This window comes from Lycorma delicatula, chromosome 6 (genome assembly GCF_047948215.1).
Source record: "Lycorma delicatula isolate Av1 chromosome 6, ASM4794821v1, whole genome shotgun sequence".
NCBI lineage: Eukaryota > Metazoa > Arthropoda > Insecta > Hemiptera > Fulgoridae > Lycorma > Lycorma delicatula.
The window spans coordinates 4,472,625-4,500,375 of NC_134460.1; the positions used below are offsets into that span (position 1 = coordinate 4,472,625).

Here is a 27,751-nt window from a genome sequence, read left to right on the forward strand (position 1 = left end):
CATAAAGGCCCATTCTTCAGTATTAGATATGATGTCATAATGTGTGGCTAATATAATTTAATTCTTAGTCTAGTGTTGCTTATTTATAGTTTACAAATTGTTAACACAGTTAAACAATAAAAATTGAGCTAACAAAATACAATATAGGAGCTGAAAATGCTAATTATACTTGAAATTGGTTTGCCGGACATTTCTCCCGCCACAATCCCATTCGGTCATCCTAAAGCTTAAGACCAAATGTCTGTGCCACAAAAGGCTATTGAGCCTCGAAACAGTTTAGCGACCAGTATCCTAACAAGCTCCTAGAGCTAACCTAAAAGCATGAGCAGAATAAGCATGGTACCACACACCACTCTCTTGCATGTCCCACCGCCCACTTGTCGTGTATCATTAAAATGGGTAGGCGCAACCTGTCAACTAGTAAAGCATATATGACCATCAATAATTAAATATATATCATAATATATACCATCAATAATATATACATTAGTTAGAGGGTCTTTAGACCCTCGAACTGATTACAACTTTCAATCATCAGCCAGGCCTCGGTCGGGATGCCACTGATGTAAATGCCTCGGCAGACATTTGTATCAGTAAATACATATCAAAATTCGCCTTCACATAGGCCTCAAACGGACGTCTTCACATCCAACCTAACATGATTCCCCAAACTAACTAACCGAAACCACGGAAGTGCAAACCCCGCGCCTAGTCTACATTTGACAACACCGTTCGTGACTGTGAATGCCTCAGAAAACGAACGAATTTAAAGTTAAATCAGTGCTACACTCATAACAATCAAAATTGTGTTTTACGCAACAGAGAAATTCAGACCTACATCCAAATAAGTCGACCAGTTTAGGTCACCTAACAAGGGGAAAGCAACCTCATTCCGGTCCGCGCAGGAGCCGGGGACAAACTCCGCACCACCGCCCGGTCGAATCATGGTGTCTCGCGTGGCATTTCCAAATCACGATCAGGACTGCCACCGGTGGACGGAAGCCACGCCCCCGGTCGCATGGGCTACCAACCCCAGCAGCGCAGCCACCCCCACCATCGGAGCTGGTGGGGGTGGCAAATCGAATCACAAACCATACCAATATAACCGTTGCACGATGCCAATGCGACTACCTCCAACCAATCCAATGCCCAAGTTGGAACCCTAGCCACCCGGAATCCTACCACGATCGAGTAGCTCGATCAAACTCCCTCTGAAGTTGCGATGTGAAGACACATCGCAAGGGCGCGAAGAAAACCAGCCACTATAGACCATTCCTCGCGGATCATCCAATTGGTACGGATCCAGAAAGGAATGTATTCTCTCAAGTTCCCTAACAGCTCGTGAACGTTCTACCTCGTATCGAGGACAGACGTAGAAGACGTAGTCCACTGTATCATCAATCCCCCAATCCGGGCATCGACTCGAATCCACCAAACGGAACTTAGCCAAACTCGCCCGAAAGGCACCATACCCGGAGAGAAACTGTGTGATATACCGATTGGAGGAGGCCCATCTAATCGCACCTAAATTAGACATTATAGGAAATGTACGATGCGTGTAGCTACCTTCGGGGGATTCGTCCCACCTGACCTGCCAAGACTCAAGATCCCGGTCTTCAATCTCCTGCTTTCGTTCTGACGTCAATACGTTATTTACCTTGGAAATATAGCGTTCCTTACGCTCATTAGCCAAGTTATTTATCGGTTTGACTCCGGCTATAACACAGAGTCCCTCCCGCGAGACTGTTCTGTAACCGCCTATGACAGCCAGCAAGAGCAGTCGCTGGGCCCGCAGCAAATTGTCCGCGCAATACCTACAAAAAATGCGATGAGCCCAGACAGGCGCAGCATACAGCATAATAGCTGGGTCTCGGCATTGGAGTCGATCGGGGCCCTCAGTCACGCAGACTCGGACATCCCTAGAATCACCGTTGAAGTAGCAAGACGTCTCACGAAAGCAGCCATACATTTTGCTGTAATTTTAGTTTTGGAAGAGCTGAGCTGATACCGTAGCAAGCCAATTCCAACTCAAACATCCAGATGCATCTTACATTGAATTCTCCTTCCTGCCATACCACGGTAGTGGTTGCAAAAATCAGCTCTGCGTCTGTACGAAAATTCCCACCACGCTTCTGCTAGTCCCTGATCTTCGGAAAGAAATCATCGCAGGACATGACTGGCTGAAGAAACAACAAATTGTGCTGGATTTCAGTCCAGCCTCGTGCAGCTGGATTGCAGTCTGGCTGCCTCCACCTTGACAGGAAAGATGGATTTTGTGGAACCCGAACCTGCAGGATCAAAATTGAACTGGTTGGGAGTAAAAGGTACAGCACCCCTAAAGTGAAGACCAAGACTGGAGACAGTGCTGAAGCAACATCAGGGAGTATTTTCCACCACTCCCATGCAATCGACGTGGTTCGCAGTACATAGGTACGACTGAAGGAAGCCGGCCGTTTTGCTTACCAATGTACCGGTACAGCGAAGGAAAGAAACCTCTAGTTAAGAGGATATGTGGAAGAACTGAGGTAGGAGTGATAGAGCCGTCGAAATCGACCTATAACTCTCCGGTGGTCATTGTTAAGAAGAACTCTTCACAACGTTATTGTGTAGACTTCCGGCGCCTGAACGACATCACTGAAGATGTGAATTCACCACTGCCACTGAGCTACAAGAGCTATTGCCATAAGAAGAATCCAGAGAGCCAACGATTACGCCATGATCAAAATTTGACCTCGGGCACTCACCTCAGAGTGAACGAAGACGGCATCGCATGGACAACAGGACGTAGCACAACCGTGACCGGACCATAAACCGGCATATGCTCAGCTGTCATACGACACTACCACAACGCTGCAGGAGCCGATCACCACAGTCCAGAAGAACAATTGGCAGGGCCTTACGACTTTCGGCACTACATCTAGCAGTGCCGCTCATGCACTCGCTACAAACGAGGGCCAAACCCTCCACCAGACAATCGGTACCTCGGAGGTTTTAAGATGCCACATTCCGTCGAAGCCATTCGGCGACAATATATATATATATATATATAATACTTTTTATATAAGAATATATAATAATTACATTTTTTTATACAATTTTTCACAGAAAAGTTTGTAATAAACTTAGGCAGTTTTATAATTTTTTAAATATATGTATTATTATTTTAATTTTTTTTAGTAATCGATGAAGGTGTAGTAACCACACCTGAGATGGCTGCTTGGTTTGTTTCCAAAATCCCATTGACTCCAGGAAGTGTACTGTTTCCAGGCCTTTTTGACGTTTGGCTCACAGCTGATGTAATAATTGTTAATATTGCATATGCCTATATAATTAATTTCATGTCTATTTTATTTCAGTTGATTATTTTAATGGTTAATTTTGGTTATATTTTTAAAATGAAGTGAATGAAATTGAAGCCAGTAATAAATTTTTTCTTGAAGATAAGTTTCTAAGCATGCTAAACATAATATTATATACATTGTATATTATGTACATTGTAATATTGTATATTATGAGTTCTGGGCATTGTAAACACCAAAAACGAGAAAGCTGATTGTACTTCAGGGAGATTGTAGTTACACCTTTGTTCATCTAGCATAATATCTTATTTTTGTGATTATAATACGTTGTGGTTAGAAACTTACACTTCTAGGTCAAACTGTTAATGATAGTACGGCTTTAGAAAAACATTATTTTTATGTAATCTAGTTTTTGTTCTAATAAGTGACACAGGAGTGCCACATCAAAGATTAGAAAGATTATTATAATACATACATTATTTACAAAAAGGTCTTGTTGAGTAACTAAACTGAAATATGTACAAATCAGAATTAGAAGCAACATGTGGGGTGCTCAAATTACTTGAAAAATTATATAAGCGATAAAAATCATAAGAATTGATCATTCTTTAATTCATTTGGAATGATTTGTTTGTTTTATTCTGCTTAATATTTTTGAAAATATTGAATATAAACTAAACCAATTAGTGGTGGGATAAACGTTCCTTTCTCAGGAATCGATTCTTTTGCTTTGATTCTCAGAAACGTACGCAAAAAAGAATCGTTTGTCTGATACAACGATTCTTTTCCTTGCCCCCACTACCAATACTATAAACTCTAATGCGCATTCTCTCTTTCTCTTCTTCACCCATGTTTAACGGTTTGTCTTTCTTCATACTCCTGTTTGACTCAATTGATGCATACCTACTAAATGTCTTTGATTCTTCTCATTTCAACTCTTATTAGACTCCTTAACAAAGATTGCTATGAATCAAACCGAATTGTAACTGAGAAAGATTTGGTTTCCTATCACTTATCCAATTCATTGTTGAGAATCATAAACAGATCGGTTTCTCCTGCAAACTGATTCTCGATTCTTTCATTCATTATAAAGAATCGAATCGAAGGAACAACTCATTCACAATTTTTCCCCTTACTAAAACTGATGATCTGTTTTTGCTGTTAGGAGTTAGAAGTGTTGATTTTCATATTGAATTGGTTGTAAACAAACTAGTTACTTATGTTTTTTTTTGTGCTATTGTTTTTTTTATTTTTATAGTTTCTGTTCAAATATGGATTCACGATCCCAAAACATTGGATCTAATTTGTGAAATGTTATCTGAATCTGATTCTTGTGAAGATTCAGACTCTGAACCAAGTAATAATTTTGTTTGTGGACAAGAAAATAATTCACATGTAGAAATTTCCCATGAAAATTTAGATGATCCGATTTATGATTCTGATTATAACAATAAAAGAAAAAGACCAAGTACATAATCTGATATAGATTTGGACTGGTCATTCACAGACATTCAACCCACACTTCCAATTTACAAAAAAGACTGGAATTACTGGTCCAGTAAATGAACAATCTACACCATTTGATGTTTTATCAGTTTTTCTCCTACGCCATTATGAAATTATATATATATATATATCTGAAACAGACAAATATTCAAAAGCTTATTCTGATGAACTGAAGAGAGCTAGAGAGCTAATAAATTGAAAACTAATATATTGTGGGGTAATTGGACAACTATCAGATTGCATGAAGTTTTTAAATTTTTTTCAAACTCTTTGCTTGCGTATAGTCAAGAAACCAAAATTGAAGTGTTATTTGGTCAACTAATGAATTTATAAATATTCCACACCCAGCATCAGTGATGCTTAGAGATCATTTTTTATTATTTTTGCTAATTTTCATGTAAATGATAGTACCCATTATGTACCTTATAACACAGTAGGCCATGATCCTATGCACAAATTGAGGCTTTTTTTGAACAAGTATCCAGCATGCTTTTCTCCAAGGTAACATTTTACAATTGATGAAGGGATATACGGATATAGAGAGGCAGGATACGATTTCGTGTTAATAATAAAAGCAAGCAAGATAAATATGGCATAAGATTATATATTGTTTGTGATTCGTCAACCGCATAAGTATTTTGGTTTGAAATTTACACAGGTTAATTTGACAATAATTCCATAATTTCTCTTTTCCAAAGACTTCTTTCTGATTATCTTAAGGGATATACAATATTCATGGACCGTTTTTACAGCTCACCAGCTGTTCTTGAGTTTTTATGGCAGCTACAGACTACAACTCTTGGTAGTTGTATGTTCAATCAGAAAGAGCTGCCAAAAATAAATATAGTTAAAAAAAAAAAGAAAAAGAAACAAGTCTGTTTACATGAGAAGAAGTCATCTCATATGTGTCAAATGGAAAGACACTGTAAATGCATTGATTTAAAGTTAAATACATCTGCGCTCTAAAGGGGGCTTGGTTTCAAAAACTAAACTGGATATAATTATCAATTGTAATAAAAATAAGACGGGTGGATAGAAATAACCAGATTATTTCATATTATCCATTCAAACGTAAGTAAATAAAATGGTGGAAAAAAGTATTTTCCCATTTATTTATAATTTCAATTGCTTATGACTTTATCTTATACTGGGAATCACAACCATTGCATTTGAGGCATAAATGTCGTTTAGAAAAATGTATTTTATTGATCGGAATGGCTTTAGGAAAAATGGCAGTAGTTCGTGGACATTAAGCAACACCAACAGCAATAAAAACAAACAGAATAACTGGTCATCACTTTGCTGAGGAAATGCCCCCAACTGAAAAGAAAGTGTGTTTTATATATTAAAATAAAATATTTTGTACTCTTTCTGAACATGTTAATATCATTCACCTATCACAAGTACAAAAGTCAAACAGAAATTTTTTTTTAAAACAATCAAACACCCTAGGATACAGGACTGTGCATATCGCAAATGTCTAGGATCCAAGTGTTAAAATTTATTCTTTGAGCAACAAAAACTTTTGAAAGAAGGAATTAGTAATAATTCATTCAAAAGCTTGTGCATCCTGTTATTACACACCTCAAACCAAACTATCTCATTCTTCTTTATCCCTTACTGATCCCAATTTTTGAACTGAAATCTTCCTATATTCAACATTACATGATGTGGGCATTTTTCAATTGATTACTGCAAGTTATACCAGAACACTTCCTCATCCTCTGTTGCAAAGTTGGTACATATACTTGAATGGCTTTCCTTTTTTAATTTTGACACTATTATACTTATCCTTAGTTACTAGACTCGAAACACGGTGTGAATAGCCGTTGACTCTTACTATTTCAAGATCAGCACTTAGATTTATTAGAAACCTTTGTACCTCCCAATCCTTCCTCATCCATTAAAATAATCAGTTAATCCAATGTTTCTCAACCTTTATGGCCTATATAGCCTTTATAGCCTATCTTTAATGTCTATCTGTTGCCTCATCAAGCTGAACTGAAAACAATTTGTTATGCAACTTCCAAAAAGCTGATGCTGTATATCTTCAGCTATATCACCAATTCGATGGGCAACAGTATCATTTGATAGAAGTATGAATTGCAATTGCTTGGAAAATTATCTCCAAACATAATTTCTACAATCTCAATTGCAGCTGGCAAAATAAGCCCTTCATCAATGGTGAGCCTTTTTACATCTGCCTGTTTTATATGAAACTGTAAGAGGCAAATAAAGCTTTTTCATTCATAGACAAAGCTTTTTTTAAAAATGATGTTTGCTTTTCGTATGATTTTAATTTTAATTTGAAGAATTAAAATGTTTCCAAATGTCGTTTAAGTTTATTAAATATCATGCTGTCTGCTGCCAAAATTTTTGAGCAAGTGACACACAGGTGCCTTTCTTCTTCATTTATTTGGGTAAACCCAAAATTTAACTATTGTTAATATCATTAATACTAGGCATCGTGTTGGCGACTCCTCACTAAAAAATCTGCCGCCATGATGAAGTAAGTTTACTGAGATTCAAAATATTAGTGTTTCTTAAAATTGGCCACCATAGTTAAAACTATCTATATTTTTATTTTTTGTATACTTTAAAGACAAATAAAAGTCTGTTCTGAGAGTTATACTTAAGAACTTATTCTTTATATATTATTTTAATGAAGTTATGGATGGGTGGGTTTATTATGCATGTGTATGTTTTGTTATGGTTATTAAATTTGTTCTACGAAGAAACAGGTGAAAAATTGAATATTTATTAAAGCATAATTCTAAAGGCTTAATCTAAAGGCTTTCTTCAGATAAGTTCAATTTGAAAATAAAATGCACGTAAACATTAATAGAACTTTTCTTTTTTGGTAAACACTAAAAAGTATTAATAAATATTTTAAAACAAAAGAGTCATTTTTATTTTCATAATTTGTAAATTCATTTAACATTTGATGTGATTTCTTCGACTAATTTGAAACTATCAAGATCAAATCTACCTGATCATGAATGGTTCCAAAAGACAAATAATTTGAACATTGAAAAACCTAAAATTTAACACAGTTAAATATATCTCTTTTAATCTTGTTTTTATGTGCATGTTTTATATTATGATAGATGTACATTACAGTTGTATTATTATTATATATATGTTTTTTGTTTTTTTTTTTAGCAAGTTTTGAAAGTGCTTCAAGGTGACTGTGACGATCATGGTGTACTTCTCTGCTGTTTCTTCTTACGTTTAGGTTTGAAAGCATGGCTTGTACTTGGTATCGGTATACCACATGGCAGATCTTCTTTTGTTTTGACACAACAGGAAGAGGAAATGCATGTGTGGGATCCAGCATCTGGACAAAAATATTCTCTTACTGACAGCTTTTGCCCCCTTCACAAAGTTCACTGCCTTATAAATGATGAAAATGTTGGTATATTTACCAATTTAATATTGGTAATATTAACAAATTACCAATTTGTTATTACCGATAATAAATATTAAGTATTAATTCATATTTTTAGTTGTCTTTATAGTAGTTGAAAAAAAATTATGTATCCTTAATATAAGAACAAAAACAAACGTGAATTTTTCTTAGAATTTAAATCAAATTAATGTTGTAAATAATGAATTCATATTTGTTTAACAGAATGTCTGATTTTTTTTTTTATAAATAATGATCATGTACTAGCATATACTTATATCATTAAGATGACCATAAAATCTTTATAAAGTTGTATTTTTATAAAATTAGTAATAAACCGAGATATATGGGCTTTCTTGATTGTGATAAAAAACAAAAGCTTTTTGTTGAGTGAATAGAAATGGTGCACTTATATATCCTAAAGAATATTTTAGGGGTAATGTGCAGATAATGGTTGCTAGAAGGCTGACAAAGGTAATGTTGAGGAATGCAGTTTAGGAAAGAGGAGCAGAAGACCCTGAATGAAATGGTTGCAGGATGTTTAGGAAAACTTGCGAGACATAAACCAGTAGAAGACAGCAAGGAATCAAAGCATATTGGAATTGTAGAGAAAACCAAGGCACACCCAGGACTATAGAGCTGGAGAGAAGGAAATAGAAAACGAAATAATTTCATTATTATGCTAGTTAGCGGTCAGATAATTTTACTAAACGTATTTTTGTGTGAGCAAGTTAATTGTTTGTTTTACTACTTCATACTTTGGCGGGAAGCAGTAAAATGTAATAATAAATATTTAGTATTATTTGTATACATATGAAGTTGTTAAAATTTTATTTAGTTCTGAATATTATTATATTTTTGTATTACTTAAACAATTTTTTTTTTGTCTTCAGTCATTTGACTGGTTTGATGCAGCTCTCCAAGATTCCCTATCTAGTGCTAGTCGTTTCATTTCAGTATACCCTCTACATCCTACATCCCCAACAATTTGTTTTACATACTCCAAACGTGGCCTGCCTACACAATTTTTCCCTTCTACCTGTCCTTCCAATATTAAAGCGACTATTCCAGGATGCCTTAGTATGTGGCCTATAAGTCTGTCTCTTCTTTTAACTATATTCTTCCAAATGCTTCTTTCTTCATCTATTTGCCGCAATACCTCTTCATTTGTCACTTTATCCACCCATCTGATTTTTAACATTCTCCTATAGCACCACATTTCAAAAGCTTCTAATCTTTTCTTCTCAGATACTCCGATTGTCCAAGTTTCACTTCCATATAAAGCGACACTCCAAACATACACTTTCAAAAATCTTTTCCTGACATTTAAATTAATTTTTGATGTAAACAAATTATATTTCTTACTGAAGGCTCGTTTAGCTTGTGCTATTCGGCATTTTATATCGCTCCTGCTTCGTCCATCTTTAGTAATTTTACTTCCCAAATAACAAAATTCTTCTACCTCCATAATCTTTTCTCCTCCTATTTTCACATTCAGTGGCCCATCTTTGTTATTTCTACTACATTTCATTACTTTTGTTTTGTTCTTGTTTATTTTCATGCGATAGTTCTTGCGTAGGACTTCATCTATGCCGTTCATTGTTTCTTCTAAATCCTTTTTACTCTCGGCTAGAATTACTATATCATCAGCAAATCGTAGCATCTTTATCTTTTCACCTTGTACTGTTACTCCGAATCTAAATTGTTCTTTAACATCATTAACTGCTAGTTCCATGTAAAGATTAAAAAGTAACGGAAATAGGGAACATCCTTGTCGGACTCCCTTTCTTATTAGGGCTTCTTTCTTATGTTCTTCAATTGTTATTGTTGCTGTTTGGTTCCTGTACATGTTAGCAATTGTTCTTCTATCTCTGTATTTGAACCCTAATTTTTTTAAAATGCTGAACATTTTATTCCAATCTACGTTATCGAAAGCCTTTTCTAGGTCTATAAACGCCAAGTATGTTGGTTTGTTTTTCTTTAATGTTCCTTCTACTATTAATCTGAGGCCTAAAATTGCTTCCCTTGTCCCTATACTTTTCCTGAAACCAAATTGGTCTTCTCCTAACACTTCTTCCACTCTCCTCTCAATTCTTCTGTATAAAATTCTAGTTAAGATTTTTGATGCATGACTAGTTAAACTAATTGTTCTGTATTCTTCACATTTATCTGCCCCTGCTTTCTTTGGTATCATAACTATAACACTTTTTTTGAAGTCTGACGGAAATTCCCCTTTTTCATAAATATTACACACACTTAAACAATGTAATATTCAAATGATGAACATCGGGTTGGTACGAGTAAGTGTTATACAGGGTCAAGCCAAAATGTTGAACTATTCTAATCTAACATAATAGATCATCCTTTTTCATCACCTACTACTTTTTCTTATTTTTAATCTATTCTTCTCTGTTATCAGTTCTGGGAAGTAGGGGTTGCCTAAGAAAACAGACAAACGAAAATTGACTTAATTATTGTGACTGGCTTCTCAAAAACATTTTTGATGGACAGATAGACCCAACCCTAGTAAAGGCAGTTACTTTTATATGAATTTGAATACTAGATCGTGGATACTGGTATTCTTTGGCGGTTGGGTTTTAATTAACCACACATCTCAGGATTGGTCAACCTGAGACTGTACAAGGCTACACTTCATTTACCTTCATGCATATTATCCTCATTCATCCTCTGAAGTAATACCTTATGGTGGTTCCGGAGGCTAAACAGAAAAAGAAAAAAGATAGACCCAACCCCGATCGAGAAATAGTTCTATTTTCTGAACATGTTAATACGCACAACAATTGTTATCAGATTACTTAAAATCCTCACCAGCTGTTTAAGTGTCCTTGAGCAAATTGGCATATGGTGTGCTGTTTCTGGTAATCATGTCGCAGGACCAATATTTTTTGACAGGACTGTCAATAAACAAGTGTAGCGTACAATTTTCAAAGAATTTACCTCGCTTAACAGATCATGAAAAAATTATGTCTTCTTTCAACAAGATGGAGCAATTTGTCACACAAATGATTCACTGGCTTCAGTTAATGCTGCTCTTACTAAAGAATGAACTGTTAGTAGTGGGCAGTGGCCTCTACATTTTCCAGATTTGACCAGTTGTAATTTTTCTGTCGAAGCTATTTGAAGAATAGAGTTTACGAATCAAATCCCTACACTATTGATTAACTGAAGACAAAAATTCAATAAGAAATCAATGACATTGACAACAAGATTTTGTGCCAGGTGACTCTCAGTATGATCACATGAGCACAGAAGTGCATCGCTATGCATGAACATATTTTGTAAAAATATGGTAACTGTATAAACTTTTTCATTAACGTAAATACAGAATTTAATTTAATTTACACCTTCATTTCACTCATAAAATATTACTTGTAACAACTATGTTTAGCCTGTAGGGGATATTTTAAGTTGGTCATCTTATCTTTTTTTTTTTCTTGCATTGGAGGAAGGAAAATCTGCAACCAGATGCCCAGCAAAGTAAATTTTTTATAATTCTGTTAATATTCATCAGAATTACTTCAATCAAATCAAACATATCAGACTATTCACTGAATTATTTTCTTTATACATGTGCATGATGTAGGTATAAAAACTGTAAATATAAGTAAATGTATATAAAATATAAATATAGGCTTAAAATAAATGGTGATTTTTAAAATCACAATTTCCCTGTAATTCTAATAAATCCGAAAATCGGAAATTATATTATTTGGAAAAAACATGTTTGATAAATTTGATCTGCTTCAACCATAAAATATAACTTGTACAACCAGATTTTTACAGTTATTATTAACAACTCTTTATAACCATAACTATAAATTTTTCCATTCATTTTTTTAATAAAACCTGCAGGAGGGGAATATGTTACTAATAATTGTGAGCTCAGTTGATATTGGTTATTGAGTATGTATCTGTGAATGTCAGTTTAGTGGGTTTTTGCAGCTTGTTTTATCTCTTTCTAAATTCTCAGTGCTTGTAGATGTTTGCAGTAGTGCACAGATCTTATATTTTTAAATTTTTATTAATTTATTTTCACAGGTATGGGTGAATATACAAAAAGATGATGCTATACGTAGAGTAAAATTTGACTTAACTAAACGCTTTGATTGGTGGGGAATGTTTGGACGTGGAATGGCACAAATGGCAACAGGAAGTTTGCAACCATCACAGTTAGATTTGTTTACAACTTCTCCTACTGATACCCAACTCTTACAAGAAAGAATTGAAAAAGTTTTAAGAGATTCAATTAAGAAGCTTCGTCCTACTAGTAGGACTGTTTGGAACCGTTACTGTATAGTGACTTTAAGAAAGTTACTTCCCACTCTTGAAAAATTATCTTGGCAATGTGAACAAACATCTGTTATTTTACATGAACATTTACAAGAATTATCTCATATTTTATCATCACATAAGGTAGGTGTTTTTTAATACTATATAATGTGTGCATTTTTATTTTATTTTTTCTGTTTAAATTATATTGTTTTAAAATAAGTGAAAATATACAAAAATTATGTAACAATACTATGTAATTTCTAGAGTAGGTTTAATATTCCTTTAAATATAACATTATTCAAATTATCTATTTACAAAGGAAGATTAATAACCTCAAAATTGGAATTAATTCTTTAGTTTTAAATTTATTAGATGTATTTTGTGTGTTTTAGTTCAAATTAATTTCAATAATCACTTAGCACAGCTGTTTCTCTTTATTTAAATGGCTTGTTGGAGGAATAAGCATACATTATCGTTTTTACTTACTTGTATGAAGTAAAAGAAGTATTGTGACAGTGAAAAATTTTGATTTTCAGATTTCAACGTAAATATCCATTTTAACCATCCTTGAATCCACTTTGACTAGTTTTGGTGTGACGTCTATACATATGTATCTTGCATAACTCAAAAACGGTTAGCTGTAGAATGTTGAAATTTTGGATTTAGGACTGTTGTAACATCTAGTTGTGCACCTCCCCTTTTGATTGCAATCAAGTGGTCCAAAAAGCCCAAAATCCAAATGTTTTGGATTTTGGACTTTTTCGTAACTGCAGTAATAAGCCCAATAAGCCCATTGCGAGCTTTTCAATGATATATCATAAGTGGTACTTATTTTCATTGGTTCCAGAGTTATAGCCAAATAAAATTTTAAGCTTGGAGAGCTGCATCAAACCAGTCAAATGACTGAAGACAAAAAAAAAAATTTTAATTAATGAAATTTTGGATCTTACAAGGGGAAGGCACATCGGTTCTAATCCGACTTCATATACATATTTTTTTTAACTTTTTCTTTTTTTAATTTGAATTTATTGTGACAACAAGAACAAAAAAATATGAAAAAATTAGAAGTTATTAGTAAAATTTACTAAGAAAAATTAGTAAAATTTTATGTACTTTTCATTTTAATTAAAAAAAAAATAATAATAATAAAAATATATATATATATATATATATATAAGTCGGATTCGAACTGATATGTGCATGGTTACGGATTCGACACATTCTCACTTATACCACATAACTATTTGAAACAAAATTATTATATAAACTAATTAAAACGTTGATACAGACACCACAAAAAAAATGTGATACAATGTCGTGCCATCACAATTAAATTGTGTAACTGTCCACTTTTTTAAAGAATTAGAGGATCGTATCTCGTGTTCAAATGAAATAAGTTTAAATGAAATGCAGGAAAAAATGTATGTATGTAATGTAATGTAATGTAATAGACATATAAGGAAGTCATGTGGTGTTCACATCAGATTTTTTTTTTAATGCTGGAGTAACATGGTTTTATCCATATGATGATTATTTTATCAATAAAGCTGACAACAAAAAAAGGTGGTTTTGAATGGCAAATACACAATGGTAGATGTACACTTTTCACAAAGAAATCTGTAATTTAATTCGTGTTTATGTGAGACATGTGTACATTTTAACATATTGTAATGGTAGAGAAGATTCTAGAAAGAAGAAATCAGAATCTAGAAGAAACAACAAAGGGACTCTTTCTAGAAAAGTATTTATAGAAAAGCATAGAACATGTGAACAGTGGAAATTATTCCAGTCAAGTACGGCTACTGCAGGTCAGGCTCTAGAATCAGAGATATAAATACTGCCAGGGACCAGGAGAGTGACAGTTTTCAAGTTTTTTTAGTACAGTGTGTGATAACACTAGTACGGTTTGCAAAAAAGTGATTACAGGGTGAGGGAGCTGTTGGAGTGAGTGGGGTAATAGATAAATGAAGAGTGTGTCACGAGTATTCCATATTGGAAAGTGGTTAAAAACAGGAAGATGTTTGATAAATTCTTTGTGAACAGGAAAAGTGAATTATTCAGTAATAAAGTGTAAGGTAGTTCTTTTTGTAAACATTAAAAGTGAATAATTGTTGTATTAAGTGAAGTGTTGATTTTTCAATTTGTTATCCTACTGTTAACTCAGTATTAGTTTCTATTAGTTTTTAGTAAATAATTTAATTGGTATTAAATTAATTTGTATTTAATTTCAATTAATATTTTGTACATTATAAGTTATTTAAGAGTAATTGATTGTGTTTGCAAGGAATTTTTATCTGTGCTTCCTTCAATATTCTTGTCCAGTTGCAAATACTCAACATTATCAAATCCAACAGGTTCTCCCTAGTGTGATAAATATTTTTGCATTAAAAAAATTAATGTAAATTGTATGCAAGTTTTCTAGTTTAACATGAAATTTTTATGGTAAAAATTTGAAACGATTAATTTTTATAATAGTTTCAAGTTTTTAAATGAATGAGAATGAAATTGTTTTTGATTGAGTTTGATGAATGAGAACTATTATTCTGTAATAATTATAATATACCAGGTGATTCAAAAAGGACTTCACAACTTAAAAAACATTTAAAAATTTATTGAGATAACTTACAGATTTGATAGAGATGTCATTGGTGATGTTGTTCAAAGGTGGCGACAAAGATCCTTTCTTTCTTTTTTTTCCTGTTTAGCCTCCGGTAACTACCGTTAAGATAATACTTAAGAGGATGAATGAGTGTAAATGAAGTGTAGTCTTGTACATTCTCAGTTCGACCATTCCTGAGATGTGTGGTTAATTGAAACCCAACCACCAAAGAACACTGGTATCCATGATCTAGTATTCAAATCCGTGTAAAAATAACTGGCTTTACTAGGACTTGAACTCTGGAACTCTCGCCTTCCAAATCAGCTGATTTGGGAAGACGCATTCACCACTAGAGCAACCCAGTGGGTTGGCGACAAAGATCCTACTGTTAGTTCTTCTTACTGCCCACTAACGCTGTTGCCTTTGATTGGCAAGGTTTTGAGGAGGTCCTATATTTGCATATTAATGTTAGATTGGCCACTGATCATTTGCTAATGGACAACCAGTTTCCAACTAGGCAAGAGCACTGAGATGCCATACTAAAGGTGATGGATGTAGCTTCCTCTAGTCCATGTAAATATGTATTAGGGATTTTTCTGGACATATCCGAGGCATTTAACAACTTAGGGTGGCCCTCTGCGCTGCTTCAGATGCAGAAGCATAAGTGTACACGAAATGAACTAGAAGTGCTTTCAAGTTATTTCAGCCATCGGACCATTTTCTTGCTTGATGGTGGCTCAGAAGTTTGTAAGACCTTAACTAAAGGATGCCCTCAGGGCAGTGTTTTGAGTCCGCTTCTTTGGATCATAGAATTCGATTAGATGTTGCGTTTAAAGTTGCCATGTGGTTGTCGTGTCATCGCTTATGCTGACGACGCGCTGCTACTGATTGAAGGGGATTCGCGTAACGAGGTAGACTTCCGAGATGCTCGTTCTTGTGAGACACTCCGACTTGGAGTCTCCAACATAAGATGATTTTCATCCCAGAGAAAAACACAATGATGTTGCTTAAGGGCGGTTGGCTGCTTCCTGACGAATCGGGTTCGGATGGCTGGTCTCCCCATTCGGTACGTTCCGACTCAAAAATACCTGGTTGTTATCCTTGATGAAAATTTTCGGTTCAAGGAACATCTACAGTATGTAGCAAAAAATGCTGCTGATGCTTTTTACGGAATCCGTAGAATCATTCATCAAGGTGTCATCATCCCCTTCCGAGGGGAGAAGATCCCGCCATCGTAGCGTGTCCGGTCGCTATACCCCCCGCTCCGTTCCTTGCCAGAAGTGGCTTTAACGGAGGTTACAAAGGTGTCAGCGAAACTATTATGCTGTGTGCTGCGCCTGTCTGGGCTCACCGCACGGATTTTAGGTATTGCGCGGACATTTTTCTACGGACCCAGCGACTCCTCTTGCTGGCTGTTGTAGGCGGAGGCAGTCTGTGTTATAGCCGGGGTCAAACCAATAGATATCTTGGCCAATTAGCGTAAGGAACGCTACATTTCCAAGGTAAATAACCTATTGACGTCAGAACGAAAGCAGGAGTTTGAAGACCGGGGCCTTGCGTCTTGGCAGGTCAGGTGGGACGAATCCCCCACAGATATATACACGGATGGTATCTTTCCTATAGTGTCTAATTTAGATCCGATTAGATGGGTCTCCCCAATCGGTATATCACACAGTTTCTCTCCGAGTTTGTTTAGGTTTTGTTTGGTAGATTCGAGTCAGTGCCCGAATTGCGGAATTGATGATACAGTGGACCACGTCCTCTACGTCAGTTCCCAATAATAGGTCGAACGTTCACGAGTTGTTAGGGAACTTCATAGAATATATTACTTTCTGGATCTCCGTATCAACTGGATGCCCACGAGGAGTGGTCTATAATGGCTGGTTTTCTTCGCGCCCTTGCGGTGTGTAGGTCTGCAGAGGGAGTTTAATCGAGGTACTCGATCGTAGTAGGATCCCGGGTGACTAGGGTGTTCCGGCTTAGGCATTGGATTGGATTGGTTGGAGGTAGTCGCATTGGCATCGTGCCACGGTTATATTGGTATTGTTTGTGATTCGATTTGGGGCTCCCACTGGTGGGGGTGGCTTCCCTCCGCCGGTGGTGGTCCTGATCGACTTGGTAATGCCACGCGAGACACTATGATGGGATCGGATGGTGGTGAGGGGTTTTTATTCCCGGCTCCTGTTCAAACCGGAATTAGGTTGCTTTTCAGGTGACTTAAAGTGGTCGACTTATTTGGGTGTAGGTCTGAATTTCTATGTTGCGTAATACACAATTTTGATTGGTATAAGTGTAGCACTGATATAACTTTAAACTCGTTCGTTTTCTGAGGCATTCACAGTCACGAATGTTGTTGTCAAATCTGTACTATGCACGGGGATCGCGCTTCCGCGGTTTCGGTTAGTTAGTTTGGGGATCGTGTTAGGTTCGATGTGAAGATGTCCTTTGAGGCCTATATGATGGTGAAATTTGATTATGTATTTACTGATGCAAATGTTGTTGAGGCATTTACATCGGTGGTATTGCGACTGAGGCCTGACTGATGATTGATAGATGTAATCAGTTAGAGGATCTAAAGACGACCTCCAGTAAAGCCCCTCAGGGTTTGGAACGGAGTGGGTGGTGTGGCAACTGGTAACATCACAAGGTGGGTGTCTTCCCCCTATGGAGTTGTGATGCGGTATGTTAATCAAGTTCAACATGAGACACTAGTAGGAAAGGTTGAGTTTGTGGGTAGGCTCTGCTATTTGGATATTTATTTGATGTAACTTTATAGTTATATTATAGTCTGTTAGTTGATTGTGTTCATTGTGATTTGGTTTATGGTTTTGTACTTGTTTCAAGGCTTCTGGAGTGTTTTATTAGTCTTATTTGATATTAATTTGCATAGATAGCCTGATAAGCTATCTAGGCTAGTTTGGTGTGTAGTTTAAATTCTCTATGAACTGCACGCCTGGGGGTGAAACAAACAAACATTTCTACTGTGTTTTCTTGTATATTTGTTTGTTTTTGTTTTTTAGTGTTACTTCAGTTTATTTATTTATTATTAAGTTATCTGTTATTTTCACGATGATGCTCCTCAAATGCCGTTTGGCAGTGAGTCAGCATATCCATGTTTTGATGGCAGGTCAGCATATAAAGTATGTTCAGGTTCAAAAATACCTCAGGGTGTTTCTTGATGAGAAACTGCAATTTAAGAAGCACCTTCAATGGAGAGGGCCTGCAATGCCTTCTTTGGTATTCGATATGTGGTCAATCCTGATTGTGGTCTTAACTTTAAGACCATGAGCATCCTGTATAAAGGTGTGTGCGAGGCTATTTTGCTATACACGGTGCCTGTTAGGGTGGATAGGCTAAAATATAAAAGTATCGGGACGTATTATTAAGGGCTCAACACCTAATATTGTTTACGGTAACGGGTGGTTACCGTACTATTTCACGGGAGGCAGTGATTGCAGGTGTGAAACCAATAGACTTAATTGTGTCTGAAAAGCAGCAATGGCGTGTTGCTAAGAAGCTCAGTGAGTTGACTTTGGATAAAGTTCGAGAAATTGAACAACATGGCAATGCTTTGTGGCAGGCAAGATAGTGGGCATTATATGCATGATCTCTCTCCAAATGTTATTGGTTTGTGGGATGCCTCTTGGGTGCACCCTAATAAATTATGTGATGCAATTTCTTTCCAGCCATGGTGCTTTTAGGAACAGATTTTTTTATGATAGATTTTGGGATGTGTCCTCAGTGTGGACAGTTGGACTACCAACACCTACCACATTCTTTATGAGTGCTTGATGTACAAGTTAATATGTACGGAGACCATCTGTCGAACTTGATCTTATCGGGTCGGCGTTGGATCTTTGTGTGAACTGGATAAGCCAGACCAAATGGGCAATAGTGGAGAGTTTTATATGCAATTATCAAAGGAAAGGATTGCTGAGGGGATCTAGACTTTTGCTTGGATTTCTCTTGTATTCTGTTTTGTTGATGTTTTGTTTTATAAATTTTTGTTGTTTTTCTTTTCCTTTGTTTTGTTTTGTTTCAATGTTACAGTGTCGTTATTGTTCTGTGTAATATTTTTAAATTTCGTGTTGTGTGTTGAACTCAGTTTTACCTTCTACGGGTAGGTAGTTCAGTTCCTTTGTTGGTTAGGTATTTTCAGTCTTGCTTAAGACTCTGTGAGATGTGTTTTGTTTTGAGTTTATTAACTAGTATTACACCAATGGGAATGTCACTTGTGGCATTCGCAACGGTGACATCCTGGCTGAGACAGACTGGAATATATCAAAAGCCGAGGTTTTGAAGATGACCTCCGGTAAAGCCCATAAAGTCTCTCAACGGAGAGGGTGGCAGAGGCTGTCTTTCCCTACAGGGTTAGGATGTGGTGTTAATCCAAAGTGTTAACAAGATCAACAGGCAAAGAAAGTATGTAACCTGATCTTTAATGAAACCCCACTAGAAAAAATCTAGTGGGGTCAGTTCTGGTTAGTGAGGTGGCCATGCAACTGGATTTTCACGAACAATCCACTGACCTGGGAATCAAGTATCAAGAAAATCTTGTACTTCTAGGCAGTAGTGAAGTGGTGCCCCATCTTGCTGATAGTAATGGTGTCCATCTTGATCATCATCGTCTAACTGAGGAATTAGAAAACCTTGAAGCATGTCCAGATAAACTATACAATTTACGGTTGCCTCCTGGAAAACGGGCCATACACAGTCTTTTTTTGCTTAGGGCACTAAAAACATTGACCCTAGAGCTATCACAAATGTGCTGCAAAGTTTCATGAAGGTTTTTGCTACTCCATATTTGTTAGTTATGGGTGTTCACCTTGCCGTTGATGTGAAAGTGACTCATCACTGAAAATTACATTGTTTAAAAATGTATCATTGTCTGCAATTCTATACATCATTTCCACACAAAACTGCAGTCGAGCAACTTTTTCGTCATCAGTAGTGTGTTGAACCATGGTTAGTTTGTATAGTTTCAAGTGCAATTGTTTACATAATATGCGCCAAACAGTTATTTGTGGAATGTCAGTCTCACATGATGCACGTTGAGTTGATTTCTTCGGACTATCTACAAAGTTTTCTCAGAGTTGTTCTACAGCAGCTTCAGGGACATGTGTGCGTCTGGTGATTTTGTATGTTTAACAGAGCAAACCTACTTCATCGAAGGTTTGGTTCTAAGAATAAATTGTATGCCTACTAGGGGGCTCCCTACCATACTCTCTATGAAAATTATGTTGAACTGCAATTGTAGACTTCAAATCATGAAACCAAAACACACAGTGAGCACATTCCACACCAGTAAGTGGGGTACATTTAAAACTTTGTTTTTAACAACACTGGTGACAGCGCTGGTGACCAAATTCGGTTCCAATGAACTATGCGAGTCAAAACTTGATGTGTTTTGCTATGAAATGAAACCTCAATCAAATCTGTAATTTATGTAAATAAATTTTTATATACTTTAAAATTGTGAAGTCCTTTTTGAATCGCCTGTTATATTGTAATCAAATTAGTATATATACTAAGTTATAGAATAATAGACGTAGACCCAAAACTACTAAATATAATTTAGTTTCAGGGAACTATGAAGAAAGAACAGGTTTATGGTTATATACCTCTTTATAAAGAAACACTGGATGTAATAAAATTGTAATTGTAATTCTCAGGAAGTTATGGTTTTGGATTTCATCTCTATTATTGCAGGGGTCAACTGAAAATCCCATTGATGAACTTACTGGGTTCATTTCTGTACTCTCTGTCTTGCGGCAATGAATTACAGATACGTATCTGGTTATGGGCCATGGGTCTGTCTATTACCAATGTACATGGGAAAAAGCCTATTAGGCTAAGTGCAAATAAAGCTGTTAAGAGAATGGGTATCTCTGTCCTTGAGGTTATAGGTAGACAAAATTATAATTATTAGAAGAATCAGATAGTTATAGTAAAAGTAGAAAATGAGGAAACGCATCTGTAATACAGAACATAGTAAAACAAGGACAAAGCCTGTTCCCTTTATTTTTAATTTGACAGAGCCAATAAAAGAAATAAAAAAAGAGACCAGAATAACAATCAGGTGACAAAAAAAGTAGAGTTGTTTAAGACCGATTAATATTATTTTTGTTGACTAAAGCAAAGAATGAGTTAGAAGAAATAATGAATGGGTTGGATTTATTGGTAAGGGAGATATTCAGTTTGAAAGTAAATAATAATTAAACAAAGGCAATTGAACAATGACAGAAATATTGATTATCATTAGATAAATATGAGCAGTTAAATATTAAGATAGCAGCACACAGAATACAGAATTTAGGAAAAGCGGCAGGATTTTGTTTTTTATGCAATAAAATTACTAAAGATGAATAAAGTAAAAAAAATATATAAAGCAAACTATTAGAAATCAGTAAGTATTAACATATAAAAGAAATCTGTTGTTACCAATAGAGTTACAAATTAGAAAAAAATTTCTTAAAATATTTATTTGAAATGTAGTGCTGTTTGACAACAAATGTAGACTATAAACAAGTAACTAATGAATACGACTTGTGGCAATGAATTTTACATAATTCCTGGTATAAGAAGTAGAGTATAGTTTCTTAGTTTATTTTAAACAAAGAATATACATTTTTTAAATGTAATGTAATATGAAAACAAAAAAATGAAAGGTGAGTTAATAGAATTTAAAATGTAATTAAGATGAATTAGAGAAGAAAACTTTATGCAGAATCTTATAAAAGCAAGACCTAGGTTGATTGGGCATATGCAAAGCCACCTTGGATTAATGAATTCTAAAAAGAAGTACAGAGAGTAAAGATGATAAAGGTGATAATGATGATTAAAATATGAAACTGGTAATAGAATTTCAGGTTGTAAGAAGTTTATTGATGGACACATAATCAAAGAAAAGGAGAAATTCATTAGATAAGTCAAAAAATGATGGTACAAAAAAATTGCACAAATTTTATTTAATAAAGTGTGAAACTTAATAGCTATTGGCTGCTGGTACTTAAATGGGTTGTTTTGTTTTGATATCAGTGATTTTCAGTTTATAAGATCACTGTGTCCTTTCTTCCTTTTTACATTTAATTCTCGTTATTGCTTCTTGTGTATCAGTAATTTATATGTGAGCCAGGATTTATTAAAACAATATTTGTTTATTTTGTCCCTTGATTAGACTTGAGTTTATAATTACAGATAAATAAAAATTTAACAGCTTAAGGCTGTTAATATCATTATTTTTTCTTAAAGGCAGTAATATATTACTATGTTATCTGGACCGTAAAATATGCTGTAGCAGATCTATATCTTTCATAAAATATTTTATAGCATAAAATATACTACAGCATAGGCTCTGTATAGCAGCTATTGGCATCAACAGTATCAACCTTCGGCTTAATATTTGTACATACATATTTTTTTAAACATTATGTAGTTGTGATGTTTATTTTTCATTTACATTTACTTCAAAATTTTTCAGATGTGTGGTTTTCCTTTAAATTTTGCTTATACTCATATCAAGGAAATTGAAGAAGCTGTTAAAGGTACAGGTGTACACTGTTATGAGAATCCAGATGCTGAATTCGCTTTGGCTGTTTACATACATCCTTATCCATGTGATATACTTTCGGTGTGGGTGTATGTAGCATATCTTGTTCGAAGAAGGTGAAGAAGAAATGATTAAGGTGGTAGGTTTAGCTTTCAAAATATAATTCTAAAAACATTTGTTTAGTTGCAGAATATATATTTTGTGAATCTTTGCTTGACAAGGTAAATGTTTTTGGCTATGATTTTTAATGTGAATTGAAAAACTTGAAGTATTCTCTTAGACTTTGATGTGGTTCATGGATATTGAATTAGAGTAGGAGAAATGAGATAAGCTGTGATATGTATAGGTGAAGGTAATGAGTTAACACAATAGTTATTAAACTATTTTATTGAAATTAATCTTTTTAAGATTCATATTATTCCTCTGTTCTGTAAAATTATATTTAAAATTCTACTAACATAAACCACCCAGTCCAGACCATCATTGAGATAAGATACATCTTACCTTAGTTTTATCATTAGTACTTTCGCAGGATCCTGCACCCTCATTCATGGTTAAAATCATTTTACTAATTGCACATTAAATAAATATATTAAAAAATATTGAAAAATTAACAAAATACTATGTTACTAAAATAAACCATGCACATGGTGTAATTTTCATTATTCTATTATAATAGTATAATGAAAACTACACAAAAATGTATTATGAGTACTGCTATCTATTGCTATCTTTATTAGAATGCCTCCCTCAAATACTGTCTGATGTCTATCAAACTGAAATTCTGTTTGTATCTATATATGTAATATTTTGTTAATATATTTAATTTTTTGTTATCTTTATTAATTTCTAATATTTATAAATTTGTGTCTGTATCAAAAATAGTGTATTTATTGTTTATTAAATGGTCTGCCATATTAGATAAACCTAATTTATTATTTTTGTAATTTCTGTAATGTTCAAGAAATCTAGTTTTAAAGGATCTATTTATTTTTCTCATGTAAAAATACCATCACAATCATTACATTTAATTTTATAAATTCCATAGAGATTTTTTATTTTTTTCTTATTACATGGTTATTAGGTTTGTATGGTGGTTTAAATATTTTTTTATTGGTATCATCTCTTGTATATATACTTTATGTATTTTTTCACTCTTTGTGTGTGCTTATGTATTGGTTATAAGATATTTGTTATTGTATTTTGATAGTTGTTAGTTTTATAAATGATTAATTAAAACTAATATCATATCCATTTTCAACTGCTATATGTTTTATGATGTTTATTCCATTAAACTTTTCTTTGTTATTATGTGTTTGATTGCTTTATTATATAAGTATTATATTATATATATATATATATACTAGTATATAGTATTATTATATAAGATAAGTATTAATTTTATGAAACCAAGGGTAAATTGAAATTTTATAAATTGTTTTAACAGGTGTTTCAAAAACAACGCAACCCGTTTCTTTGATGACATGAATTTATTATAAAAATATTAATGTTAATAAAATATTTATACAACAATATTCAAATTACCTTTAATAGCTTTAAAATAGATGTTCAAAATGATTTCCTGTGATGCCAATGCAGGTTCATACACGTTTCATAACATTAGCAGCCATTTTTCATAATGTTTGTTCGGTAATGTTTGAAATCTCACTTTCAGTGTTAGCCTTCAATTAATAAGGCGTATGAGGATTGTTTTTAAAAACTACACTTTAAATACTCCCAAAGGAAAACATTTGCTGGTGTAAGATCTGAGGATCTTGGAGGCCACAACCCCTTTAATATCAGACGATGACCAAAAAAATTCCCGTTAACATATCCAGCGTTTCATTAGCAGTATATCACATTGCGTTATCCTGCTGGAATCGACATTCTTGTTTGTGTAAATCTAACATGGCAATAAATTGTTCGATTAAATTGTGATAAACCACATCGTCTACAGATATGTCAAAAAATAAAGGCCCAATTACACGACGTTGGGAGATCACACACCAAACACAAATTTTACGTGCTTGTAATGGTCATTCATGAAACGCTTGAGGATTTTCAGTGCTCCATATTCGGCAGTTTTGGCTGTTAATGTAGCCATCCAAATGAAACCGTGCCTTGTCACTGAAATAAACACGATCCAAAATAAGAGAACAAAACTGACATAATACTGTAAATGTTTTTCATGGTCTACTTCTTTCAGTTCTTGAACAATACCAATGAGATAAGCATGGGATTGTAATTTTTTAGTAGTGCTGAAAGCTATAGATAGTGAAAGCTCAGCCTGTTAAGATAACTTTCTGAGTGATTTTCTCGGTGAGCAAGTCAAACATTCTTTCACATCCTCCAGAACTTTTATTGTTAATTGTGATGGTTGACCTGTACTTTTCTGATCGTGCGCATTCCCAGTATCACAAAATTAATTACTCAAAAGCAATATTGTCTTATTAGGAACTGAAGAATTGGGAAATTTTGTCTGAAACTAGTCTTCACTCAGTAAGATTTATACATGCAATAAGTCTCGATAATAAACAGATGTTTATCCTTGGAAAACAATATAGTTAACAAAACAAAGAGAATTTATACCAATATAGCACTAGCGCATAAGGACATTTTAACTATTACATGCTGCTACTTTAAGTACAGTATTGCTAAGTGATATATAGGGAGAAATAAAATTTACCTATGCGTGACTTCTACCTTCTTAATTTTAGGGTTGCATTCTTTTTGAAACATCATTATTATTAGATAACGATTATTTTCTATAATGTTTCAGTTCGGTTGTCCTTGTTGTATCGACCACTAAATAATTTAACATTCTATTATTATCTATTTCAAATATGAATTTTAAATTTTCATTGTAAGAGTTTAATTTGTTTAATATTATTACGTTTATTATGTATTACTGCGTTATATATAATGAGAATATCATCAACTTATCCATGTCCATATGAAAACTTTGTGTTTGAGTGATACCATGCACTAATTTACTCTCAAAATCCTGTAAATATATTTTTGATATATTGATGATAGTGGAAATTCCATAGGTAGGTTCTTTTTGTGTATAATATTTGTTATTAAATTCAAAATAAATATGTTGGCATATGTTTCTTATTAATGGTGATGATATCTTTAATAAATTTTGGCTCTTCTTGGTTACTTTTTAGTTTTTTTTTATTATTTTTACAGTACAGTCTACAGATATGCTAGGATACATGTTAGTTACATAATAACTAACCATTCTAATATCTTTATTTACATCTAAACTACTTAATTTATTTACTAAAAATTCAAAACCATTTTTTATATTAAATGAATTAGGTAAACTCATTTTATTCCTAAGAATTTTACGTACAGTGGTACCTCAGCATACTTCTGCTTTGGAATACGAGGTGTGTGAGAAAAGTAAGAAGACTGACTTTTTACTTACCAAAATTTTTATTTTTTTCAAACAAGAATATTATCCCCTTCAAAGTAGTTCCCTTGGGCAGCTATACACCGGCAGAGTTGTTGTTCCCACTCGTGGTAGCAGCGCTGGAAGTCTTCAACTGGTAGGGCTTTTAACTGGTCGGTCACAGTCTTTTGAATGTTCTCCAGAGTTCCAAAATGACATCCTTTTAAGACATGTCTCAATTTCAGGAAAAAGAAAAAGTTACAAGTAATCAAATCAGGCGAATAGGGGGGGTTAAGGAACCATAGGAATGCGTTTTGAGGTCAAAAATTCCATGATGGAAATGGCGTGTGACACGGGGCATTGTCATGGTGAAGCATCCATTTGTCTGTAATGTCTGGTCTCACACGAATCACTCTTTTCCTGAGCCTTTCAAGGACACCTTTGTAATACACTTTGTTGACAGTTTGTCCTGGAGGAACAAATTCTTTATGCACGATACCCCTACTGTCAAAAAAGCAAATCAGCATGGTTTTGATCTTTGATTTGCTCATTCGACATTTTTTCACTCGAGGAGATGATGAAGAGTGCCACTCTTCGCTTTGCTGCTTTGTGTCAGGATCGTACTCAAATATCCAGGATTCAACACCTGTGATCACATGATTGAAGAATTCTTGGTCATTGTCAATCCTCTCAAGAAAATCAACGCACACATTTCTTCGATTGTCCTTCTGTTCCGTTGTGAGGTTTTTCAGCACCAATTTCGCACAAACCATCGCATGTCCAAACCATCTGTCAAAATTTGATGTACGGTGAAAGTGTTTAAATTTAACTGTTCACTCATTATCCTTATTGTTAAATGACGGTCTGATCTCACAAGAACCCTCACACGCTCAAGTTTTCATCAGATTTTGAAGTTGAAGGTCTCCCTGAGCGAGGTTGATCTTCAACATGTTCTTGGCCTTCCAAAAATGATTTGTGCCAGCAGAAAACTTGTGCTTTTGATAAGCAATGTTCCTCGTAGGCCTGTTTCAACTTTTCAAAGTTAAAATACTCGTGGATTCCCCATGCACAATGTTGTTCTAAATTCCGATGCTACATTTTCGTAACACAACAAAAACACAACTTCACTGATAGCGCTGTCAAAAATAATGTGTTGGCTGAATAGAGTTGAAACTCGTACTGAGCATTTGGAAGGGATGAACAAACTGGTCTAGCTCACACCAGTAGACACAGTGTTGCCAGATCGCTCGCAGTGTTTCCAATCTCATTACTTTTCTCACACACCTCGTACATCCTGTTTGGATGTGACAAATTTTGCTTGGTATACGACATAAATCTTTTGTGTGAAATTTGCTTCATTTTTAAATAATTATCTCAAAGGAAAAATTAAATTAATAACCATTTATATTTGGAGTTGATATTATTATATGAGTGATCATACAAGTAAGGATATCATATAACAAAATATAACTGCTAAACAGGAGGCAATAAAGTTTATTCCATTTGGTTTGTTAATTTGGAATCATTAGGCTACATTTATATTTTAAAAATTATGTTAAATAAACTAGTGAATATTTTTAACAAACTTCTAGGTTGTTCATTACTGATAATTTGTTATGTACTTTGCATAATAATAGCTGAATTTAAATCATAAATATGATTCATTGTACTGAACAGCGTGCTTGCATGCGCAAGCACTGTA

At 34.3% G+C, this 27,751-nt stretch overlaps 1 protein-coding gene across 1 annotated transcript in view; it reads left to right on the plus strand.

Annotated features, from left to right (window-relative positions):
- The window catches only part of Cc2d2a (Coiled-coil and C2 domain containing 2A), a 102,563-nt gene extending 79,345 nt beyond the window's left edge, over positions 1-23,218 (plus strand). The window contains exons 25-28 of the mRNA XM_075369115.1: positions 3,178-3,296; positions 7,968-8,216; positions 12,271-12,645; positions 22,584-23,218. Of these exons, the coding sequence (XP_075225230.1) occupies positions 3,178-3,296; positions 7,968-8,216; positions 12,271-12,645; positions 22,584-22,772 (932 nt within the window). The 3' untranslated portion in view covers positions 22,773-23,218. The remainder of the gene's footprint in view (positions 1-3,177; positions 3,297-7,967; positions 8,217-12,270; positions 12,646-22,583) is intronic.
- Positions 23,219-27,751: the final 4,533 nt, after the last annotated feature.